The sequence below is a fragment of the Castanea sativa genome, chromosome 3 (genome assembly GCF_040712315.1).
Source record: "Castanea sativa cultivar Marrone di Chiusa Pesio chromosome 3, ASM4071231v1".
NCBI lineage: Eukaryota > Viridiplantae > Streptophyta > Magnoliopsida > Fagales > Fagaceae > Castanea > Castanea sativa.
The window spans coordinates 17900270-17918749 of NC_134015.1; the positions used below are offsets into that span (position 1 = coordinate 17900270).

At 33.6% G+C, this 18480-nt stretch overlaps 1 protein-coding gene across 1 annotated transcript; it reads left to right on the forward strand.

Moving 5' to 3' along the window:
* The first annotated feature begins 6839 nt into the window (after positions 1–6839).
* LOC142629333 (GRF1-interacting factor 1) lies at positions 6840–16539 on the forward strand. Its single transcript, XM_075803296.1, has 4 exons — positions 6840–7305; positions 14233–14309; positions 15288–15372; positions 15843–16539. Exons 1-4 carry the CDS (start codon positions 7225–7227, stop codon positions 16269–16271), a joined length of 672 nt encoding a protein of 223 aa, XP_075659411.1. The 5' UTR covers positions 6840–7224; the 3' UTR covers positions 16272–16539.
* The last annotated feature ends 1941 nt before the right edge of the window (positions 16540–18480 follow it).

The following is an 18480-nucleotide window of genomic DNA, read 5'->3' on the forward strand; positions in this document are numbered from 1 at the left end:
GTACGCTTCATTCGGGTCAAAGTCTTTTGAAGTTCATTCCACCAACTCACAATGTGTGCCATTGCCTATGATGGGTTTTGAGTACGTTAATGGTTTGTCACCAATCCACAAAGGTCCACTTAGGCCCTAGCTTGGAATTATGGCCCACCTAGTTATGAGTAACCTACTTATCTATCCCTTTAGCTCTAAGGAGCCTATCCACACTTAGAGAGATTCTAGATCCCATCAAAAGAGGGTACCCTTTATATCTCTTGTTTGTGCAATCATATATCTTATGCTCACCTAATTCTAAATGACAAATAAGAGACATAAAATTAAAGGATAACCTAAAAGTTATGGCATGCCCTAAGACGTGTTGGGATAAAAGAAAAGAGGTTCTCACATAGAAGAGGTTTATCCCAAAATCCAAAGGTATATTTTAACTTGAAAGGTTCATGAGACCATAGCCTAATTGCTATTACAAGCCCAAATCAAAAGGCCTTTTGAAAAAGAGGACCTTGGATTTAAGGTAACAAGTATGTTATGGACTTAGCATCCAACATTCCACAAAGTCAAAATGAGATTCCCTAATCTTGGGCCTCCTTGTTGTATGCCTAGGCCCAAAATGATGAGAAATTCATGTACTTTGAAGGAAATTCTATAATGTATTCTAGCTAGAAGGCTACATAAAATAAAATAAAATGACGATAATGAAATAAAGAAAGAAGAGCCCAAAAGTGATAGATACATTGTAGGCCCATATTTTAGACAAATGGTTGAAAATCTCTAAGTAGATTCTAATGAAAGCTCACGAGAGTAAGATGAGAATGAAAGCTCACGAGAAGATAACAAATTTGCAAATACAATAAAATTGCAACGTTGTGTTTGGTTATTATCCCTAGCTGCCGGTGTATTCTAAAAAATTGCATTATATATATTTTCAATAAATTACCTTTTGTATTATCTTAACCTATTACTGAAATAATTATACAGAATATAATTGCATTTGGTTATCAATTCTAACAAATTCATTTTTTTAATCAATAATAGGCTCTCTACTTCTGTGAGGATGGTTGTGTAGGGTTGACAAGGTGATATTTTATGCAGTTTTTGCAAGAGTAAAATGGAATGTGGAAGTCACTTATTTTTTTGAATAATCTCTCTCAAACTCAAAGATTATTTGTTAGAAGGGACAATCTATCTTATTTTGGCTATATTTATCCACCCTTTCACATGAAGTGCACTCCATGTGAGAGGGTCAATATTTGTAACTGAAACATGTAATACCACCTCACGTTTGAGGTATCTAATAGCTTACAAATGGGAGGAAGTAATCAAATGCAATTGTGAAATGCTAATATGAAGGAATTTGGCTATGGAAGTGGGGAGGATTGCTCTTGCAGCCATAGTTTATAATCTTTGGAAGCTGGGGAACAACAGTTGACACTAGTTTGCAGTTAACTTGAAAAAACTATATTTTTGGAAAGATATAGAATGTGTTTGGATCCAACTTATATTGTGGCTGCGTTTTCTCCTCTCTTTTTTTTTTTTTTTTCCGTTTCTGCTGCTGGGGGGACAAAGTGTGCAGTGCACGCACTGTGCGGGCACTGTTCATGTACTTTTTTAGCAATTTTTTTATTAAAAATGGGTTCCGCAATACTATTCACACATTTAAAAATTATTTTGCTACAGTGTTTTCAGTTTTCAGTTTTTAGCAATAAGTTCTATTCAAACGGACTCATAGTTCTGCTTTTCATTATTTATATATGTAATTTACATACTATAGTCATATTTCCAGTACATTATACAAGGAGTTAATTATGAAAAGTAAAACATTTGCCAAACAAATTATTTAGAAACAATTTCTCTACCATTTTTCCACCGTTCTACATATCATATGTACAATATACTAGATTGTTACAAAAATTGTGTCCCCTTCACTCCCTTTTAATTTCTTCTTTTCTTTTACGGAATGGTATAATGGGAGATTTTGAAATTTTCAGTTAGCCTATTGACCTTGAGCAGTTAGTCTTTCTTGGTACATTTGGTAAGGATAAAATGGGGGTTTTTATGATCGAGTTATGTGGGTCGTTTCTGATTTCGGGTTGAGCTTGACTTGTTGAGAAATTATGGGAAATAATGGAAAAAATAAGGAATTGAAATAGGTTTAGAGGCACGAAATTAATGATCGTTTTCTTTTAAGACAATATTTTTTTCCCCATACGATTGAGTTTGTTAATGGGTTAGAAATACTGACTAGCCCTTTTAATGGTTACAATACTCTAATGTCCTATTAGAAGACCTTGGGATATCCTTACAAACTTAGGTTGCATTTGTTTCGGGTGTAAACAAAATTCGGAAAATATTTTCCACCACCAGGGATGTTTGGTTTGGCTGGAAAACTAAGTCAAACGGAAAATCATTTCTGTTGACTGTAAAATTAAGCCTCTGAAGTCGTAAATTCGTTTCCGTTGTTATTTTCACTTCAAACCATTTCTGGACTCAGACGCGCAAAGAGAGAGAGAGAGAGAGAGAGAGAGAGAGAGAGAAGAGAGTAGAGAGATCATGGCCCAACCCAATGAAGCAAAGATCGCCTCCACCGCGCGATCTAGCCTCTGATTGAACCTAGTTGCCTGAGATCGCATGATCTCGCCTTCGCCTGAGATCGTGGGGTCGTGCCTTCGCCTGAGATCGCGCGATCTCGCCGTCGCCTGAAAATCGCGCGATCTCGCCTCTCTCTCTTCCTTCTCCTCTCAACTTGACCGGATTTGATGAATTTTTTTTTTGGGTTTTGTTTCTTTTATGTAACTCTGCTGAGAAATGATGATATAGATTTGTTTGGATGCTGAGAAAATGTGAGCAACAAGTAGAAAATGTATTTTCTATGGTATTTTCAAGAACACAACCAAACACTAAAAAATATTTTCCAAAGTATTTTATAAAATACCACCAAACACCTAAAAATATTTACACTTGGAAAAGATTTTGCATCGAACTAAACACAGCCTTAAGCTTAAGCATTTGGAATTTCAAAGATCCCACCAAGATCACACTTGCGGTTGTTACAAAAGTAACAAAACATGCTCTTCTTACTTTGCTGATGTTCAATGGTTCAACATGGTTTTGTACTTCCAATTGGTGAGACTTTCTTCAGGATGGCATGGATAGAGGTTGCTTCTGAGTTTACAACATTGGCGCAAGATATCTGTTCGACTACTAGGTTGTCTCACAATAAGAATTCTCATTTTGAATTATTAGTAGAGATCAAGAAGAATATATTCTTAAAATCTACTACAAAAACAAGTTAGCAAACAAGATAAAAAAAATTCATGTCATAAGAACTTAGATCTTACAAAGGGTCGGGTTAATTGGGTTTGGGTAAAAAATGAGTCATCCTAAATGGGTTGCAAACAAGTTGAGTCAATCGAGTTGCGGGTTACGAGTGATTGTATTTTTTTCACATGCAAATAAAAAGTTAAAAAATTGAATGAAAGAATACTAATTATCAAAAATAACGAAATACTCAAAAATAAATATACTTTGCACAATTTAAAGTTCATTAAAGATATCATTACTATAAAATTTAGGCAGTTTCCCACTAAATGCTCGAAAACGACATGGTATTTTTTTAAAATGATTTTCTTACATAAGAAAATCCATAAAATTAAAATAGAAAACATAAATTAAAGAAAAAATAGAATAGTAATTGCCCATAAATCTAATGGCATTCTCAAAATTGGCACTTTCTTTCGACTATATAGTCTTTTAGGATACTAATTTTGTTTTGCTTGGAGATAGTGAAAGAGATGTTAGTTCACTTACAGCACACTAAATAATATTGTATAAATTTTACGGTATTCTAGGGTGACATCGGCAAGGATTTTATGATTTTTATTGTAGAAATTTGGGGTTTAAACCAATGCTTTAATTAAGCCTTTTAGCACACTAAACAATGTAGAAAATTTTCAATCTAACACTACTTGATGCTCTCAAAATTTACATTGTAAACTCAATTTTTTTAATCTTATTGCCTTGTGGTCAAACTAGATGAAAACTTTTTTTTTTTTTTGTCGTCACAATTGGATTCAACATAGTCATTATTTTTGGATGGTTGATCATATTACCTTTACATGGTTTAATATTTGGAGTGATTTTGCTAATTTATATAGTCTGCTTTATTTTTTCTTTGAAATTAAAAAAAAACAAAACAAGTTGGGTTATAGGTCAACTCGTTTTTACTCTGTGTCAAAAATCTCAAGTTCAGGTTGGGTATTTTTCTTTGAGTTACTAAGTTGAGTCTAATTTTTCTAGGTCTAAAAAAGCTATAAAATATCGAGTAATATTAAAAGCATTAAAAAACTTTACAACATTTTCACAACAATTAAGTTGAGAAATTTTTACTGATTATCGTTTAGATCAATCAAGAAATGTTAGGACCCCAACTATTTACTAGAAATGGTAACGAGGTGGGTATGGGGTAGGTGTTCTATTCCATGCTCTTGCCCCACTTCCACTTCGGTGCATGTTTTTTTTCCCCACCCCATTCTAGTGAATACTTGAAGGTGCCCATCTCGTCACACTCAAATTATATATATATATATATATATATAATTTATTAAAAATTCATTTTTAATACTTTAAATTAAAACTCATAAAACATTAAAAAAAAGTTCTAACATTACAAAACATTCTCAGAGCATAACAATACAACAATTCAATCAATAAGAAAAAAAAAACAATTCAAACATAGCAATACAACTAAAAATATATAAAAAATGTAAATATTAAAACATAAAAGTATAAATTCAATAATACAATATAAAAAAAAATCATAAATTTAAAGTCAGAAAGGTGTGGGGTGGGTGCTGGGGAAAATATTAACCCCATGCCCAGCCCATTTATTATGTGGAGTGGGTAAAACCCGTCCATTAAGGGCGGTTGAGGCGGATACCAACAAGTCCAAATCTTCTATCTCATTCTTTTTATTCCACTATATACTCTACAAATAAAAACATGTCACATGTCCGTCTAATTTATTAAATGCTAAATTTATGCATTCAATTATTTTAATTTCCTAAAATAAATAAATAAATAACCTATCATATTTAGGTAATTGAAATAAAAGAAGGCATAAATTTAGTATTTAATAAATTAGATAAACATGTAGCATGTTTTTATTTGTGGAGTATATAGTGGAACAAGAAGAGTAAGACAGAAAATTTAGACTCGATACCAATGGGTGCGAGTTTAAATTATTATCATTACTATTTAAACAACTTTTGCCACTACTCATAATATGTCATTTTTTTTCCTTATCATTGACAATAGACATGACAAAACGGGCGGGTCGGGTCAATCGGGTTGTGGGTCAAACGGGTCATGAGTCAAAAATGGATTCGGGTCAATCGGGTTGTGGGTCGAGTTGACCCGTATTTTTCACATGAATTTTTTTTTAATAAATAAAACAACATGTATTTGTCATTTGGAAAGTTATGCAACAAATTATTTGATGTAAAATGCATTATTTTGATTTCACCACTTATATTAAGAATGAATTCAGTTAAACTTATTAATACTTATTCAATAATTTTAAAATTATACAAATCCTAATATTGCTATCTAAAACAAAATAACACAAACATAAGTAAAAGAAATACACATGTTTTATTTCTAAACAATATCAACATTCCAAAATATAAAACAAAATTGCAAATGACTTATTGGATAACTCATTTGATAAAGAATAAAAACATATAAGAAATTTACAATCTTGAAAATTAATTTTATAATCTATTATCAATTGTGGTTGGCACTCTATTTCAATTTGAGATATACATTAAAATTTGATTGCTTACTTATTTATACATGGTCTCTTTTATGAATATCATATCATTGTTAAATAACACGCACTTTAGGAAATATCATAATTTATTTTGAAAAGCCATTTATTTTGGACATAAATTGTTAAAAAATAAGTCTAAGCATTCATAATTTATGCTAATTTGATACTTTGACTTTACTATTTTTACACTTGTAAATATTTCTCACACATGTCTACAATTTTTAATCTATATTTTTAACTCTACTATAACCATATTATCTTGGCATGTACTTTGTTATTTGATATCTAAAAATTTTCACTCATTATAGAATGTTCAACCTTTTATCTTTCAATTAATTTACATATGTAAATGTATCAATTGTTTCCTTAAAACTTATAATAAACAATTAAACTACTATTATCTTGATTTTACTTTTTTTTTACCAAAAAAAAAAGTTTTAAAAAGTGATTCAGGTTCAGGTCAGGTCGGGTTGACCAGCAAAAAACTTAAAAACTCGGGTCGGATCATGGGTCAACCTATTTTTGCTTTAGGTTAAAAAAATCATATTCAGGTAGAATATTTTTCAAATCGGATCGGGTCGAATTAAAAAATTTTGACCTGTTTTATCATGTCTAATTGACAACCAAATGCGGCGTTGCAAAATTTTATCAAATTTGTTGCGACTAAAAACTTTCTCAATAAATTCCCAAGCTAAAGTTGACGTGACATCTCATCTCAAGCACATTTTTTTAAAAAGAATTATTTTTAGTCGGTATTTTTTTGGGGGATTAAAATAAAATTCAAAATTGGGTTAGTGAATGTCTGGGTCCCACAAGAGAGGCCCACCCACGTGAAAGGAGCGTGTGAAGGAGAGCGCGTGGGGTAGAAGAGAGAAGGTATAGTGAAGTAGAGAGGAATCTCCTTTATACATAGCAACAACGTCACACTAACCAAAAAGTGAGACCAAAAGAGTTGGCCTGAAAGCAGCAACAGACCTTGTCATGTCAAGTTAAATGTGACATACATCAAATAAATGCCACTAAATCTCTCTCAGATTCTCTCTCTCAATTTTTTCTCTCTCTTCAAAACAAGGGTCACGTGATAGAAAAGAGAGAAGCAAAAACCAAAACCAAAACCAATACAAAGAAAATAGTAATTTGCTCACTGAGTCTTGTGTGTATACTGTGTGGTCTCTCTCTCGCTTCGTGGGGGTGTTGTTATTGTTGGTTGTTATCGTCCTTGTAAGTTGTAATAGTCATAGAAGAGAATAGTCACAGAACGGATAAAAAGAGCAGAAGGGTATCTATTTCTCTTTGCATTTTTTTTTGCAGTGAGTGTGTTTTATATCAGTTCTGTTGCTCTGCTTTGAGTGAGAAAGTTAGAGAGAGAGAGAGATAAGAGTTTGGGACTGTGCTAGAGAGAAATGCAACAGCACTTGATGCAGATGCAGCCCATGATGGCACCTTATTACCCCAACAACGTCACAACTGATCACATTCAACAGGTTTCTTCCTTTCTCTTCGCATCTCTGCCTTTTCTTGGCTCTTTTTTCTTTACCCTTTGGATTGTATCAAATTTTGTTTCTTGTTTCTTGCTTCTTTGGATGAATCTTTTCTTTTTGGTTTATCCTGTAGCTTCTTGGGCTAAATGGGTATTTACTGTTTGATTTTTGTTTTGTTTCTGTTGGTTGTTATTTTCATTTTCCTTCTATCTGCTTGTTCTATTTTTGTTATTCAAGGTTCCTTATTACCTACTCAAGCTGTTTTTATTTTATTATTTTATTGTGTGTACTACTTGTGGATCTTTTTTGTTTTCTAAAAGTTAGGATGCATGTTATTAATTGGTATTTTCATTTTGCTATTGCATTAATTATTATTTGAAGTTTAAATGAGTGTGTGAGAGCTATGGCAAATGGGTTTTCTTGTTTTGTTTGGGTATTTTATTGGTTTCTGTTTATGCTTAGGTTTAGGTTTGGTGCTTCTTTCAAAGCCTTTTTCTCTCTTAAACTATTTTAAAGGATTTACCAATATAGTTTTGGGGGCAGAGATTAGTAAATTTTGGTGTTATATCCTCATTGTTTATTGTATTTCGTAAAGAACTGGATAGTCTCTTTTATTTATCCTAGCGTGTTCTTTAAATATTGTATATCCTGTATTATCCAGAAATGCTAAGGACATAACTTTTTTCACAATTTATTTTATAATTTGTTAAGTTGCGAAGCTGAGTGATACAATATCATTTTCATGATCCCGTAACTGACATTACTTTTATTGTGCACTAATTATCATATACGACCTCTCGTGAAAAAAGTTATGAAATTGTTTGTGTTACTAAACTTGTTGGTATGATAATGACAGGTAGGATTTAACATTGATGAACATGATCAGTATCTTGGTATCTCATGTTAACTCCTTATGCTTCAAGCATTAGTTTTAAATAGATAGCCTAGAATGCTTTGATGTCTTTCATGGCCACGACTTACATGCAAACTGTTGACCAGTGAACCGGGAAATTTGTTAGGGACACATGAGGGTCCCCAAAAGAGGCGTTAATGCAATGCGTTGGGACCCCACCTTAGTTCATTCTTGTACTGCGAAAACGACAGTCATCAACTCTGATACCACTTGTTAGAAGATAGCACCAATGGTGGTCTTCTAGTGAGGCCTTATTTTGATATGTTGGGACACTACTTTAATCCCGTTCCTGTACTAATTGCGAAAAGGACAACCATCAACTCTGACATCAGTTGTTAGGAGATGTTACCTTAGTCTTGAAGTGAAGCCAAAATATAATATGTTAGGACACAAAATTAACTCAAAAGTTTAAGCCTAATACTGTTATCTTAATTACTTGCTCTTTCATTCAAAAAAAAAATTACTTACTCTTGTACTTACTCATATTCCCAAGATATTCCGCCATTTAAACTTCTGTTGGATTCTTGTTGTCTCTTTTTATGGATGGATGACTTATGACAATTCAAACTGATAACCATTTTTCGACTAACCTAGACTCCTCAATCCCTTGGGACCAACAAGGGGCAGTACATAACACTTTAAAGCATTATCCTTGCATATTTTCTATCCTTGATTTCATTTCACATGTGAGTTTTGCTGATCTGTTTGCTTATGTGTATTTGTAGTGTATAATATAAATTGATCTGGGATTTAGCTTAGGTCATGAAGTTTAAAGCTGAATTGCGTTCATGAAGTCCTGTCGAGAGTTCCAAATTACTAAGTACTAACTGGAGATGAAAATGAAGAGAGAGAAATTTTAAACAAAAAAAAAAGTAAAAAAAAAAAAGATGGGTGTTCTTAGGAGGAGGATGACCCGATTCATAATTCGTTATGAGAAAAGAAATTAATCTAGATGGTTTAATCAGAATGGAAGCTAAACAGGAAAATTCAGCCTAAAATGACTCGTTCACATATCCTGTCAACCTTGTGTTTGCTGTGGCTGCAAATCAAGCTAAAATGCGAGGTTGCACTAATGTCGGGATGGGGATTGTTAGGGATGCTATAAAACTATGTTGTTTCTGAAGGTGTTCACTAGTTCAGCTAATCTAGTTTACTAGGTTGCAAATGGGGGTTGATATAAAATCCTGCATTTACTTGGAATGCTGTATGGGTGGGGGGATATATGAGATGGGAGATAGCTACTGTAGCGTAGCTGATAAGCCAAACTAGCCTGTAATTGACTAGACTTTAATCAACTGAACTCAGCTAACCCTTTAACCCAAATGCAAAGCTCTTAGCTCTCTGTCATTGTTGGTTATAAATTTGAAGTCTCATGCATCGTAAGTTACTAAAATTAGATTATTACCTTACTTGAAAGAGTTGACTGCATTCTTATGTAGAAAGTCTTGTGTTGATCCATTTCATGATTGTTTATCTGGATACATCACAATTAGTTACTACATTTGCTGGCATAATAGGCTGATGTGGTTTAATGGTATGTTACTCACCTTTATTTGTAAACTTTTTTGGGGTTGATAGTGGAAAAGTTTATTAATAAGTCACCCTTGCCATTCTACAGAATCATACATGAGATTTTCGTCTCATACGGCTCCTCGTTCAATTCTTACGAAGTTGTTTGATCCTTTCCCTCATTTGAGAATCTCCTCCCTTCTTCCACTCTGCCTCGAAGAGTGACTAGGACCAATTTAGTCACATTTTCATTCATTTGGAATTTGGGCTCATATAATTTTGGAGGCTTATATGGAATCATATTTAAATCAGATAACCACCCATACAAAGGAAAGTCTTTTTAATTGGGTTATGCGCTTTGAATGTGCAGTAGTAAGAACCCTTTTTGATAAAAGTTAAAAAGTTCCTTCTTTGCTTTTCTTCTTGGGGATTGTGAAGTATCAATAAAATTTTAATTGTGGTTGTTACAATTCCATGTAAATAAGATTAAGTCTGCTGTAAGTTTAATCTTGCATCAATGTGTATGAGATTATCTTCAATGTATCAAAAATGCTTTGGATGTATGCAACTTTGTAGGAAATGAAAACAAGCAATGAACTGATATATATGAAATTTTACTGAGTAATACTAGCATCTGCATAGCTTAATCTTGTTGGTGAATATGTGAACGACTTAGGCCCTGTTTGGTTGCTGAGTGGGTGTTAACTCATCACTCAAATCTCATCACTCATCACCCTATCACTCATTTCTCATAACTCAAAAATTCTGAAAACACTCCCACCCTTGTTTGGCAACCAAACCCACTTCTGATTTCTGGCTAAAAACTTACAAAAACTCACATTTTTTTGGGACCCAGGGCTGACCACTGTGCAGTGCACACAGTTAGGTTACCCATGTATGGAACCCTATTTCTATTTGCTGTGCACTTCCCTCCCTCAAGTCCCAACCACAAAACTCAGGGCACCTCATTCCCTTTCACACCGCTGCTCTCAACTCCCAAACCCGCCGACCACCGCTGTTCAGAACTCCTCCATCCTCTTTTCTCTGCGCCGCCTCCATGGGCCCCATGTCTGTCAGCTTCCCCCCTCATCGTCCCTGACAGCGAACCCAGCATCTTGTGATCACCTCTCAGACGAAGCTACAGCGCTGTCCTCCGCCACTACTTTCACTTGTTGTGCATCGATGCTTGGTTGAAGCTAAATGGGTCGTGCCTGGTTTGTTGAAACTCGCTGCTGCCAACGCCGCTGTTGATGCCGCTTTCTGAAGTTGTGCCGCTGTCGCAGTATGCTGCAGATTGGAGGTGGAGGACATGATGGATTTTAGGTTGCTTTCATTTGGGTGGATTGGGGTTTTGTTTTGTTTTGTGTGTGTTTGGACTTTAGATGGGTGTTTGTGGGGGGTAAATGTATATTTTTTGGGTAGGTAGGAGTATTGGGTTTCGATCAAAATTTCTGTTTTTTTTTTTAAATTTTATTTTATTTTAATAAATTGTAATGGTTTTCGGTTAAATTAGAGAGGGAAATGGAAAATTCATAAACTCGCGACTATCTTTTATCTAATGGAACAGTTGGTGTTAGTGTTTCGCATAGGTGTTTGAGTTCTGGAATTTAACCAAATTGCCTGGGTTGTAAACTTACATGACATGTTTGATTCAGTATTAGTGAGTGTCTGTGACAATTGCAGAGTATGGAGTTCCTGTTTGATTTTGAATTAGTGAGAATTGCGACAAATTGTTTGTTACATTAGTTCAGTGCATTACTATTCTTGAATGGAATGAAATTCTTACAATTTGTAAATTTTTACTATTTGAACTTTTCTAATTTCATCTGATGAAGAAGAGCTCTGGTTTGGGTTATGAGTTAACAAAACTCAGATTTGTTAACTGAGTTCACCAAAATCCAAACAAGGCCTTAGCACTTACCATGGCTGATGAGGTATTGTCCTAATTCGGGCTTCGCTTATGATTTAGTAGGCAGAGTGGAAAAATGAGTGTCACCTGAGACATTGTCTAAGAAATTTTGGTTTGATTATGATGATTATTCACAATTCTTCTGTAAAAGATGCACCAAACCCACCTTCAGAGACGCGTGCCCATGTACTATGCTGCACATGATAGCATTTTCATGTTGTCTGTAATTTAAGGAAATTTATTACTTGATATATCTATTTTGAGTGAGAAATTGATGTTTGGGTCAAGTATAATAATCATAGAACGTGGAATAGTTTGATTATCATTATATGGATTCATTTTTCTGTTAGGTAACCATAAGTCCTCCGTGTAAAATTTATAATGTCTCTATTATGTTGTTGATTATAAGAATATTACTCTGTTGAATGGGTCCAAAATATGCATAAAGATATCTAGCCTTTATGTATTAATTAAAAATAGTTTGATCTAATTTGGTGCCCTTATTTTATTTCTTGCAAACTATACTCTCTCTCCATTAGTAGTATGGGGCGAGTTTGGTTTGGCAAGATGTGGTTTGGAAAATGACACTATACCCACATGAACTCCACTCCTTTAGTATCTGCTAAATTATAACATTAAACAGACTGCAACCAATAGCCACAACGGCACAACCACATACAAATGAATACAGTGCACTCGTTTTAAATTGTAGGTGGGCAAGTGTTACTTTTTCTTTAAGCGCATGATCTAAATGTGCATGTTTTGACTTTAGATGTGATGGGTGCTAATGGAGTGTCTCTTGGGTGGCCAAAGTGGCACCTACTAAAACTTAGGTTGACAAAACAACTTGTGCATTGCTGTATATGAGCAAAGTGTCGTTCCCTTCAATTTATGCATCAAACATTTAACCTCATTGGTATGGTCTTGCACATCTGTATACTACACAAATGCTAGGCTATGTTACGCAGAAGGAGAAGTTTCATGCGTTGTGGCAGATTTGTCTTAGCCTAAGCTCCTAGAACACACTAATACAGTTAAATCAGTTTGTAACTTGCCCAAGTGTTCTTATTGAGTAGCCTGGGTTTAAATGAATTTATAGCATACTAGATGGACCGTTTCATAACATTGAAGATTTATTGCCATAAAATTTAGCAAGATATGTAACTGAGTTTATTTTTTAGTTAACAATTTGTTCCTGTCTTACATTGTTCCATACACTTGATGGGTATATTCCCATGTAGTACATTTTCAGGTGTTTGTCTTGTCCTCATTTCCATGTCTTGTATTTTTGTAACTGGCACTTCACACATTTTGAAGAGTCTATGTCTCATGAGGGCTAGAGGTTTGCCAAATCATTTTTTTTCTATGGGATGCAGTTCTAAATATTTTACTTAAAGGCTAATAATGGAATCTATTGTTATTTCTTTGCTCCTGCACAATAGATTTAACTAACAAGCGGGAATAAACTAGTTCCTTTTAGTATCTGGCAAGGTGGTAGTATGGAAATTAAACGGTGGATTGGATTTAAGATTTGCTCTTTTAAGGAAATTGTTATGGAGAGATTGTGTGGGAGACTGGTAGCCACCAACTATGGTATAGCCAATAATGGATGGAAAATTTCAAAGGGTCTTGCTCCCTATGGTTTAGATCATTGAAGAAACGTCTCATATAATAGGTGGAGCTTCTTGAGATGGGTGATCAAATATTAATCTGAAAGTAAGAAAGGTTTTAAATTTTAGTTTCTGAAATGATGTTTTTGCGTGATGACTTCACTTTGCAGCGGATATTTCTGGCTTTGTTACTCATAGCTTAAGACCCTAAGATGGATTATATGAACTGGGTCTATATAATGCTATCCCAAACAAATGTTGCCTTTTAGTTCCTAGTCATTTATTGGTGTAACCATGAAGTTCAGCATGTTTTAATCATACAGTGATATGGAAGGTACATCTCAGTTGTTTGATTTTAGTTTTTGTTAAAGTAAAGCTGCAATACATAGGTTCAACAGCTCCTTCAAACAATTCAATGTGAAAAAGGAACAAGGACTAATTGGATGCATATTTCAAAAATTATTAAAGTGGGAGGTTTGACCTTCTGACCAAAGCAAATTCTTTAGCCAGATTTCAAAAGAAACAAAGCTTAACCAATGAGCTATGAAATTGTTTTTCAGTTTACATAGTGATGAAGTTGTAGAGTCATATTGATAAAATTTATATAATTTGCATGGTAATAGTAGTGGACATTCATGAGCTTGAAGTGAGAATAAAATGGGACGTTAAATCTCATTCAATTGTGGATTTTTTGTTAGATTTATGATTTTATATTTGGTAATTTATTATTATCGTTTGAGTTTCAGGTTTCCAATTGAAAATTGTGTTTCACATGAATTGAGTGTACCACTCAAGAAAAGAATAACCAGAGAAACTTGCTTTTAAATTTGCAATCTTTTGTTAGCTTTTCAGAATAATTACGAGCAATTTCCTTAATACGAGTAAAAATAATGTGTTCTTGACATTTATATTTGTTGATTGCTATATACTGGATATTAATTGTATCATTGCTGCTAAATTATTCCTCACTTCATTGTTTATACATGCAGTATCTGGATGAGAACAAGTCACTAATTTTGAAGATTGTTGAGAGCCAAAATTCGGGAAAAATGAGCGAGTGTGCAGAGTAAGCAGTAATCTTTTTAGTTTTCCAATTTCATAAATGTGGCTTTGTTTGTCTGGCATTTTCATAACTTGGTACTGAGCCACTTACTAAAATACATTGGCTTGTGCGGGGAATGTCTCAGTACTTTTGGTTTGTGTTTCTATGCCAAGCAATCAAGTCCAAGGCTTGAAAGGTTTCTGTAACTGCTGCATTGTCATAACTTCCATTATAATTACCATTTGCAGTTTTGATTGCTTGTTGAAGAAAGAAATTTAGTCTAGTTCTGGTAACCATAACATGACATTTAATTCATTAGTGACTGGATGTTTGTGACCTTAAAACACAAAATTGAAACACTCCTATAGAGGGATACTTTTATATTGTTCTGCATCTTTTTGCTAGAAGTATAGTACTACCACACGTGCATCAAAGACTAGCTGCTTGGGTTATTAATTAGGAATTATTTAGGTTGTCTAGAAAATTTCTCATGTGCATCCTTGGTTAGTATATGCATCCAATCTAATGATAAACGTGTTTCAAGTGTTTATATCAAGAGAAATTCTGGTTTGATTGAAATGGCAAAAAGAACATTGAATGTCTTGTAAATTTCACTTAAATGTTGAATAGCTTGCATATTTACTTCAGGGTTATGCTGGGGCTGCTATAAAATTTATAAGGAGCTTACAAATTAATGTGTCACCAAAAAATCATTTATTAGGTGGTTGAAACTCACTAATCACATTCATTACCACATTATTTTCTAAGCTTTATGTAGTAAAATTTGTAGTAGCCTTATCATTTTCCTTTACTTTATTGAAACTGGCTGTACTAATTCATTAATTCATTAGTATAATGATTGAAGCTTTGCATAAGTCAATTCATATAAACACCAGCCAGACTTGCTGCAGAAGGAGCAATATATAGTTGGAAGTAAGCAGGGCATAAATTTTTTATGTTTTAACAACCAGAAGGGCCGATAAGTTCTCTCTATTGTTGCAGGAACCAGGCAAGGCTACAGCGAAACCTTATGTACCTGGCTGCAATTGCTGATTCTCAACCCCAACCCCCAACCATGCATGGTCAGGTACAGACTCCATTTCAATCTTTAACTAATGCTTCTTTTTTTGTTTTTTATTTTTTATTTTTTTTAACTGTGATGCACTATTTATTTGAGCCTGCCTTCTTAGATTTTGAGGTGAAACTTGTAACTGGACCCTTGCTTATTAAAATAAATAATGGGGTTCTGTAGGTTTTACTTTTTCATTTAAAACCATTTTAATGAAATGATATATTATTGAAAAAAAAGTTAATTAAATTTTTGTTGGATTGTGTATCTTATCATGTGGGTCCCCATATAATATTGAATTTATATCAGAATTCACCTGCATTGAGTAATCACTATGGCCAATTTACTTTTTAACATTAACATGCAGTGTTTTTTCATCATTGTAATACATTCTTGTATTAATCACTGCAAATTGGAGGCTTACAAAGCTTTAGGGATTCATAAATTTAAATGCCACTATATTTAACACTATTTGGCAATGTCATCAGTTTCCTCCAAGTGGCATCATGCAGCCAGGAGCACACTACATGCAGCACCAACAGGCTCAACAGATGACACCACAATCGCTCATGGCTGCACGCTCCTCCATGTTGTACAGCCAGCAGCCATATTCAGCACTGCAACAGCAGCAAGCTTTACACAGCCAGCTTGGCATGAATTCTAGTGGAAGTTCAGGGCTTCACATGATGCAAAGCGATGCTAGTCATGCAGGAGGCAGTGGGACACTCGGGGTTGGTGGCTTTGCTGATTTTGGTCGTGGCTCTACTGGAGAAGGCTTGCAGAGTGGTAGGGGGATGGCCGGTGGGAGCAAGCAAGATATTGGGAGTGCTGGGTCTGCTGAAGGGCGAGGCGGAAGCTCCACAAGCCATGATGGGGGTGAGACACTTTACTTAAAAGCTGCTGATGATGGGAATTGAGAGGTAAGAATGAAGAACAAAGTATTGGTTAGCATCTGAACCTAGTAGACATAGGTGAGAAATATGAACTTAGGGGGGCAAAGAGGAACTTGCTGCTTAATGTACTTTTGTCATCTTATCTGACACCTTTGCAATGATGTTCTTTTTAAGTAGTGAGAATGCATCCTATGGTAGCGTGTCGTGTAAATTTGTAGGTCATAATGTGATGTGTCTTAATGTTGGTCACTTTATTAAGTTTATTTATGATTTTCATTAGTTATGTTCTTAATATGCGATTTTAGTATTCTGAACCTCACAATTCATAAATGAATTCCGGAGAGATGCAAATCCTAGGCATTTTAGTCAACTTGCTCTTGCTCTCTCTTGAGGAGCTAGGAAATTTATACTAATAAGACATGGCCGTTGTCTGCGCTTGTATGCTCGCTTTTGTGCAACAAGTTGAGCCAACTAGCTAGCTGATTAAGTAGAATGTCAAGTTCGAAGCCTAGGTGAAGTTAAATAGAGCTATTCCTGTTTTAATTCTCTTCATGGCACAACATTTTCACTAGCCTAATGGAAGTCTAATTCAGCATTTAGTTTCCATATAAGAAACATTTTTACTAACAAGAGTAGTGACTGAAACAGGATTTTTACTTCATTGAGTAGACATCTAGAAAATAGTGAAATTATCGAGTGCACTCTTACTACACCAAAGATCTCACATGAAGATTATGTGAAAACCACAGTATTTGGTGTCACTAATAATATGTTCTTTCAATAAAAGTCTTTGTTTAGCAAAAAAAAAAAAAACTAATATCTTCCGGTCAGCATAAAATTACACCCCAATCCTGTGTCCCTTTATTCTTTCTGCTCTTTTTTTTTTTTTCCTCTTCTTTTAAGGCAGATACGGGGGAGAGAGGAAGTTGCTTTTATGTTTTTTATTTAAAATTTAGGGCATATTTGGTAAGAGATTTTTAGTAATTCATATTACTATTTAAAGGGCTTTTCTTGTTTGGATTGGATAATTTTTGTTCCAAAATATCTTTACATTCTTAGGTTTGAATAGAAACAAAATTAAAGGATAGTTTAGTAAAAATACATGTCTAATTTGTACTAAAATATTGCCTACAAAATAGGAACATTATTCTACTAACCCACTCATTCAAAGTAACTAGGTTTATTGTTTTTTTTAATAGAAAAATAAGTTAAATAACCAATGTTTTTCTCTTAAAAAAGAAACCCCATGATTATTCAAAAACAATACTAAATATCAAAAAAAAAAAAAAAAACTAAACTAAACTAAATAGATATGTACACTTATTTTTTTTATAAGTAAATACATTTTTAACTCTCACTAAAATTTTACTCAAAAAAATTATAATAAATTCAAATTACTAATTTTTACAAAAAAAAATAAATAATAGAAGAGTTTTTAAGTACGCCCTTGTTTAGATTCTAATGATGTTTAAATTTTGTGAAAATATGTATAGGTAAAAAAGTGTGAAAATAGAGAAATGATAGGTTCATAATATTTTTACAACAAATTTTAAATGATAAGTATGTATTGTTGGGGTAAAAAAGTAATTGTTATTTAAACTTGAACAAATAACAACTAATTATCTATAATTTGTTGTCAAAATATTGCAAAAATGTTGTGGTCGTAGCATCTCTCGTAAAAATATGTATTGTATTTAAACAACAGTTTTCGTTGTTTAAACACCGTTATTAAATAGGGCCTTAATTTTTAGTGCGGTGATTTGTTGTCAAAATATTATAAAAATATTATGGACATAATATCTTTTATAAAAACATATGTTATGATATTTAAATAGTTTTCATTGTTTAAACAACGTTGCCTTAATTTCTGGGGCGGTAGAGGCAACGTAGTCTCTTTTTCAGGAATTTAATAAAACGAAAAACCTTTTCATTTTTTTCATAATCACCACTCATGACCGATTGTGATGTGATTGATTGTTGCATAGTGTAACTGACAGATATAGGTAAAAATGTTGTTCCAACTACTACAGGTCTCCATTTTCTCAAAAAAAAAAAAAAAAAAACAAAAACAAAAACTACAGATCTTGTTAATAATTGTGAAAAAGAAAATTTTCAAACTTAGTCAATAATGAAAGCATTAATGCTCGTTATAAAAAATAAGATACAATAAATTCACAACTTGTTTTAGGACTTGTTGAGGTAGCATATTGTGATTAATTATGTTCACTCTCAC

What these genes read in the sequence shown, in the direction of transcription:
- LOC142629333 (XM_075803296.1), top strand. Translation starts at nt 7,225, where the DNA reads ATGCAACAGCACTTGATGCAGATGCAGCCCATGATGGCACCTTATTAC. An exon ending in CAACTGATCACATTCAACAG is followed by an intron (nt 7,306 to 14,232) that starts GTTTCTTCCTTT and finishes TTATACATGCAG; the next exon opens with TATCTGGATGAGAACAAGTC. An exon ending in AAAATGAGCGAGTGTGCAGA is followed by an intron (nt 14,310 to 15,287) that starts GTAAGCAGTAAT and finishes CTATTGTTGCAG; the next exon opens with GAACCAGGCAAGGCTACAGC.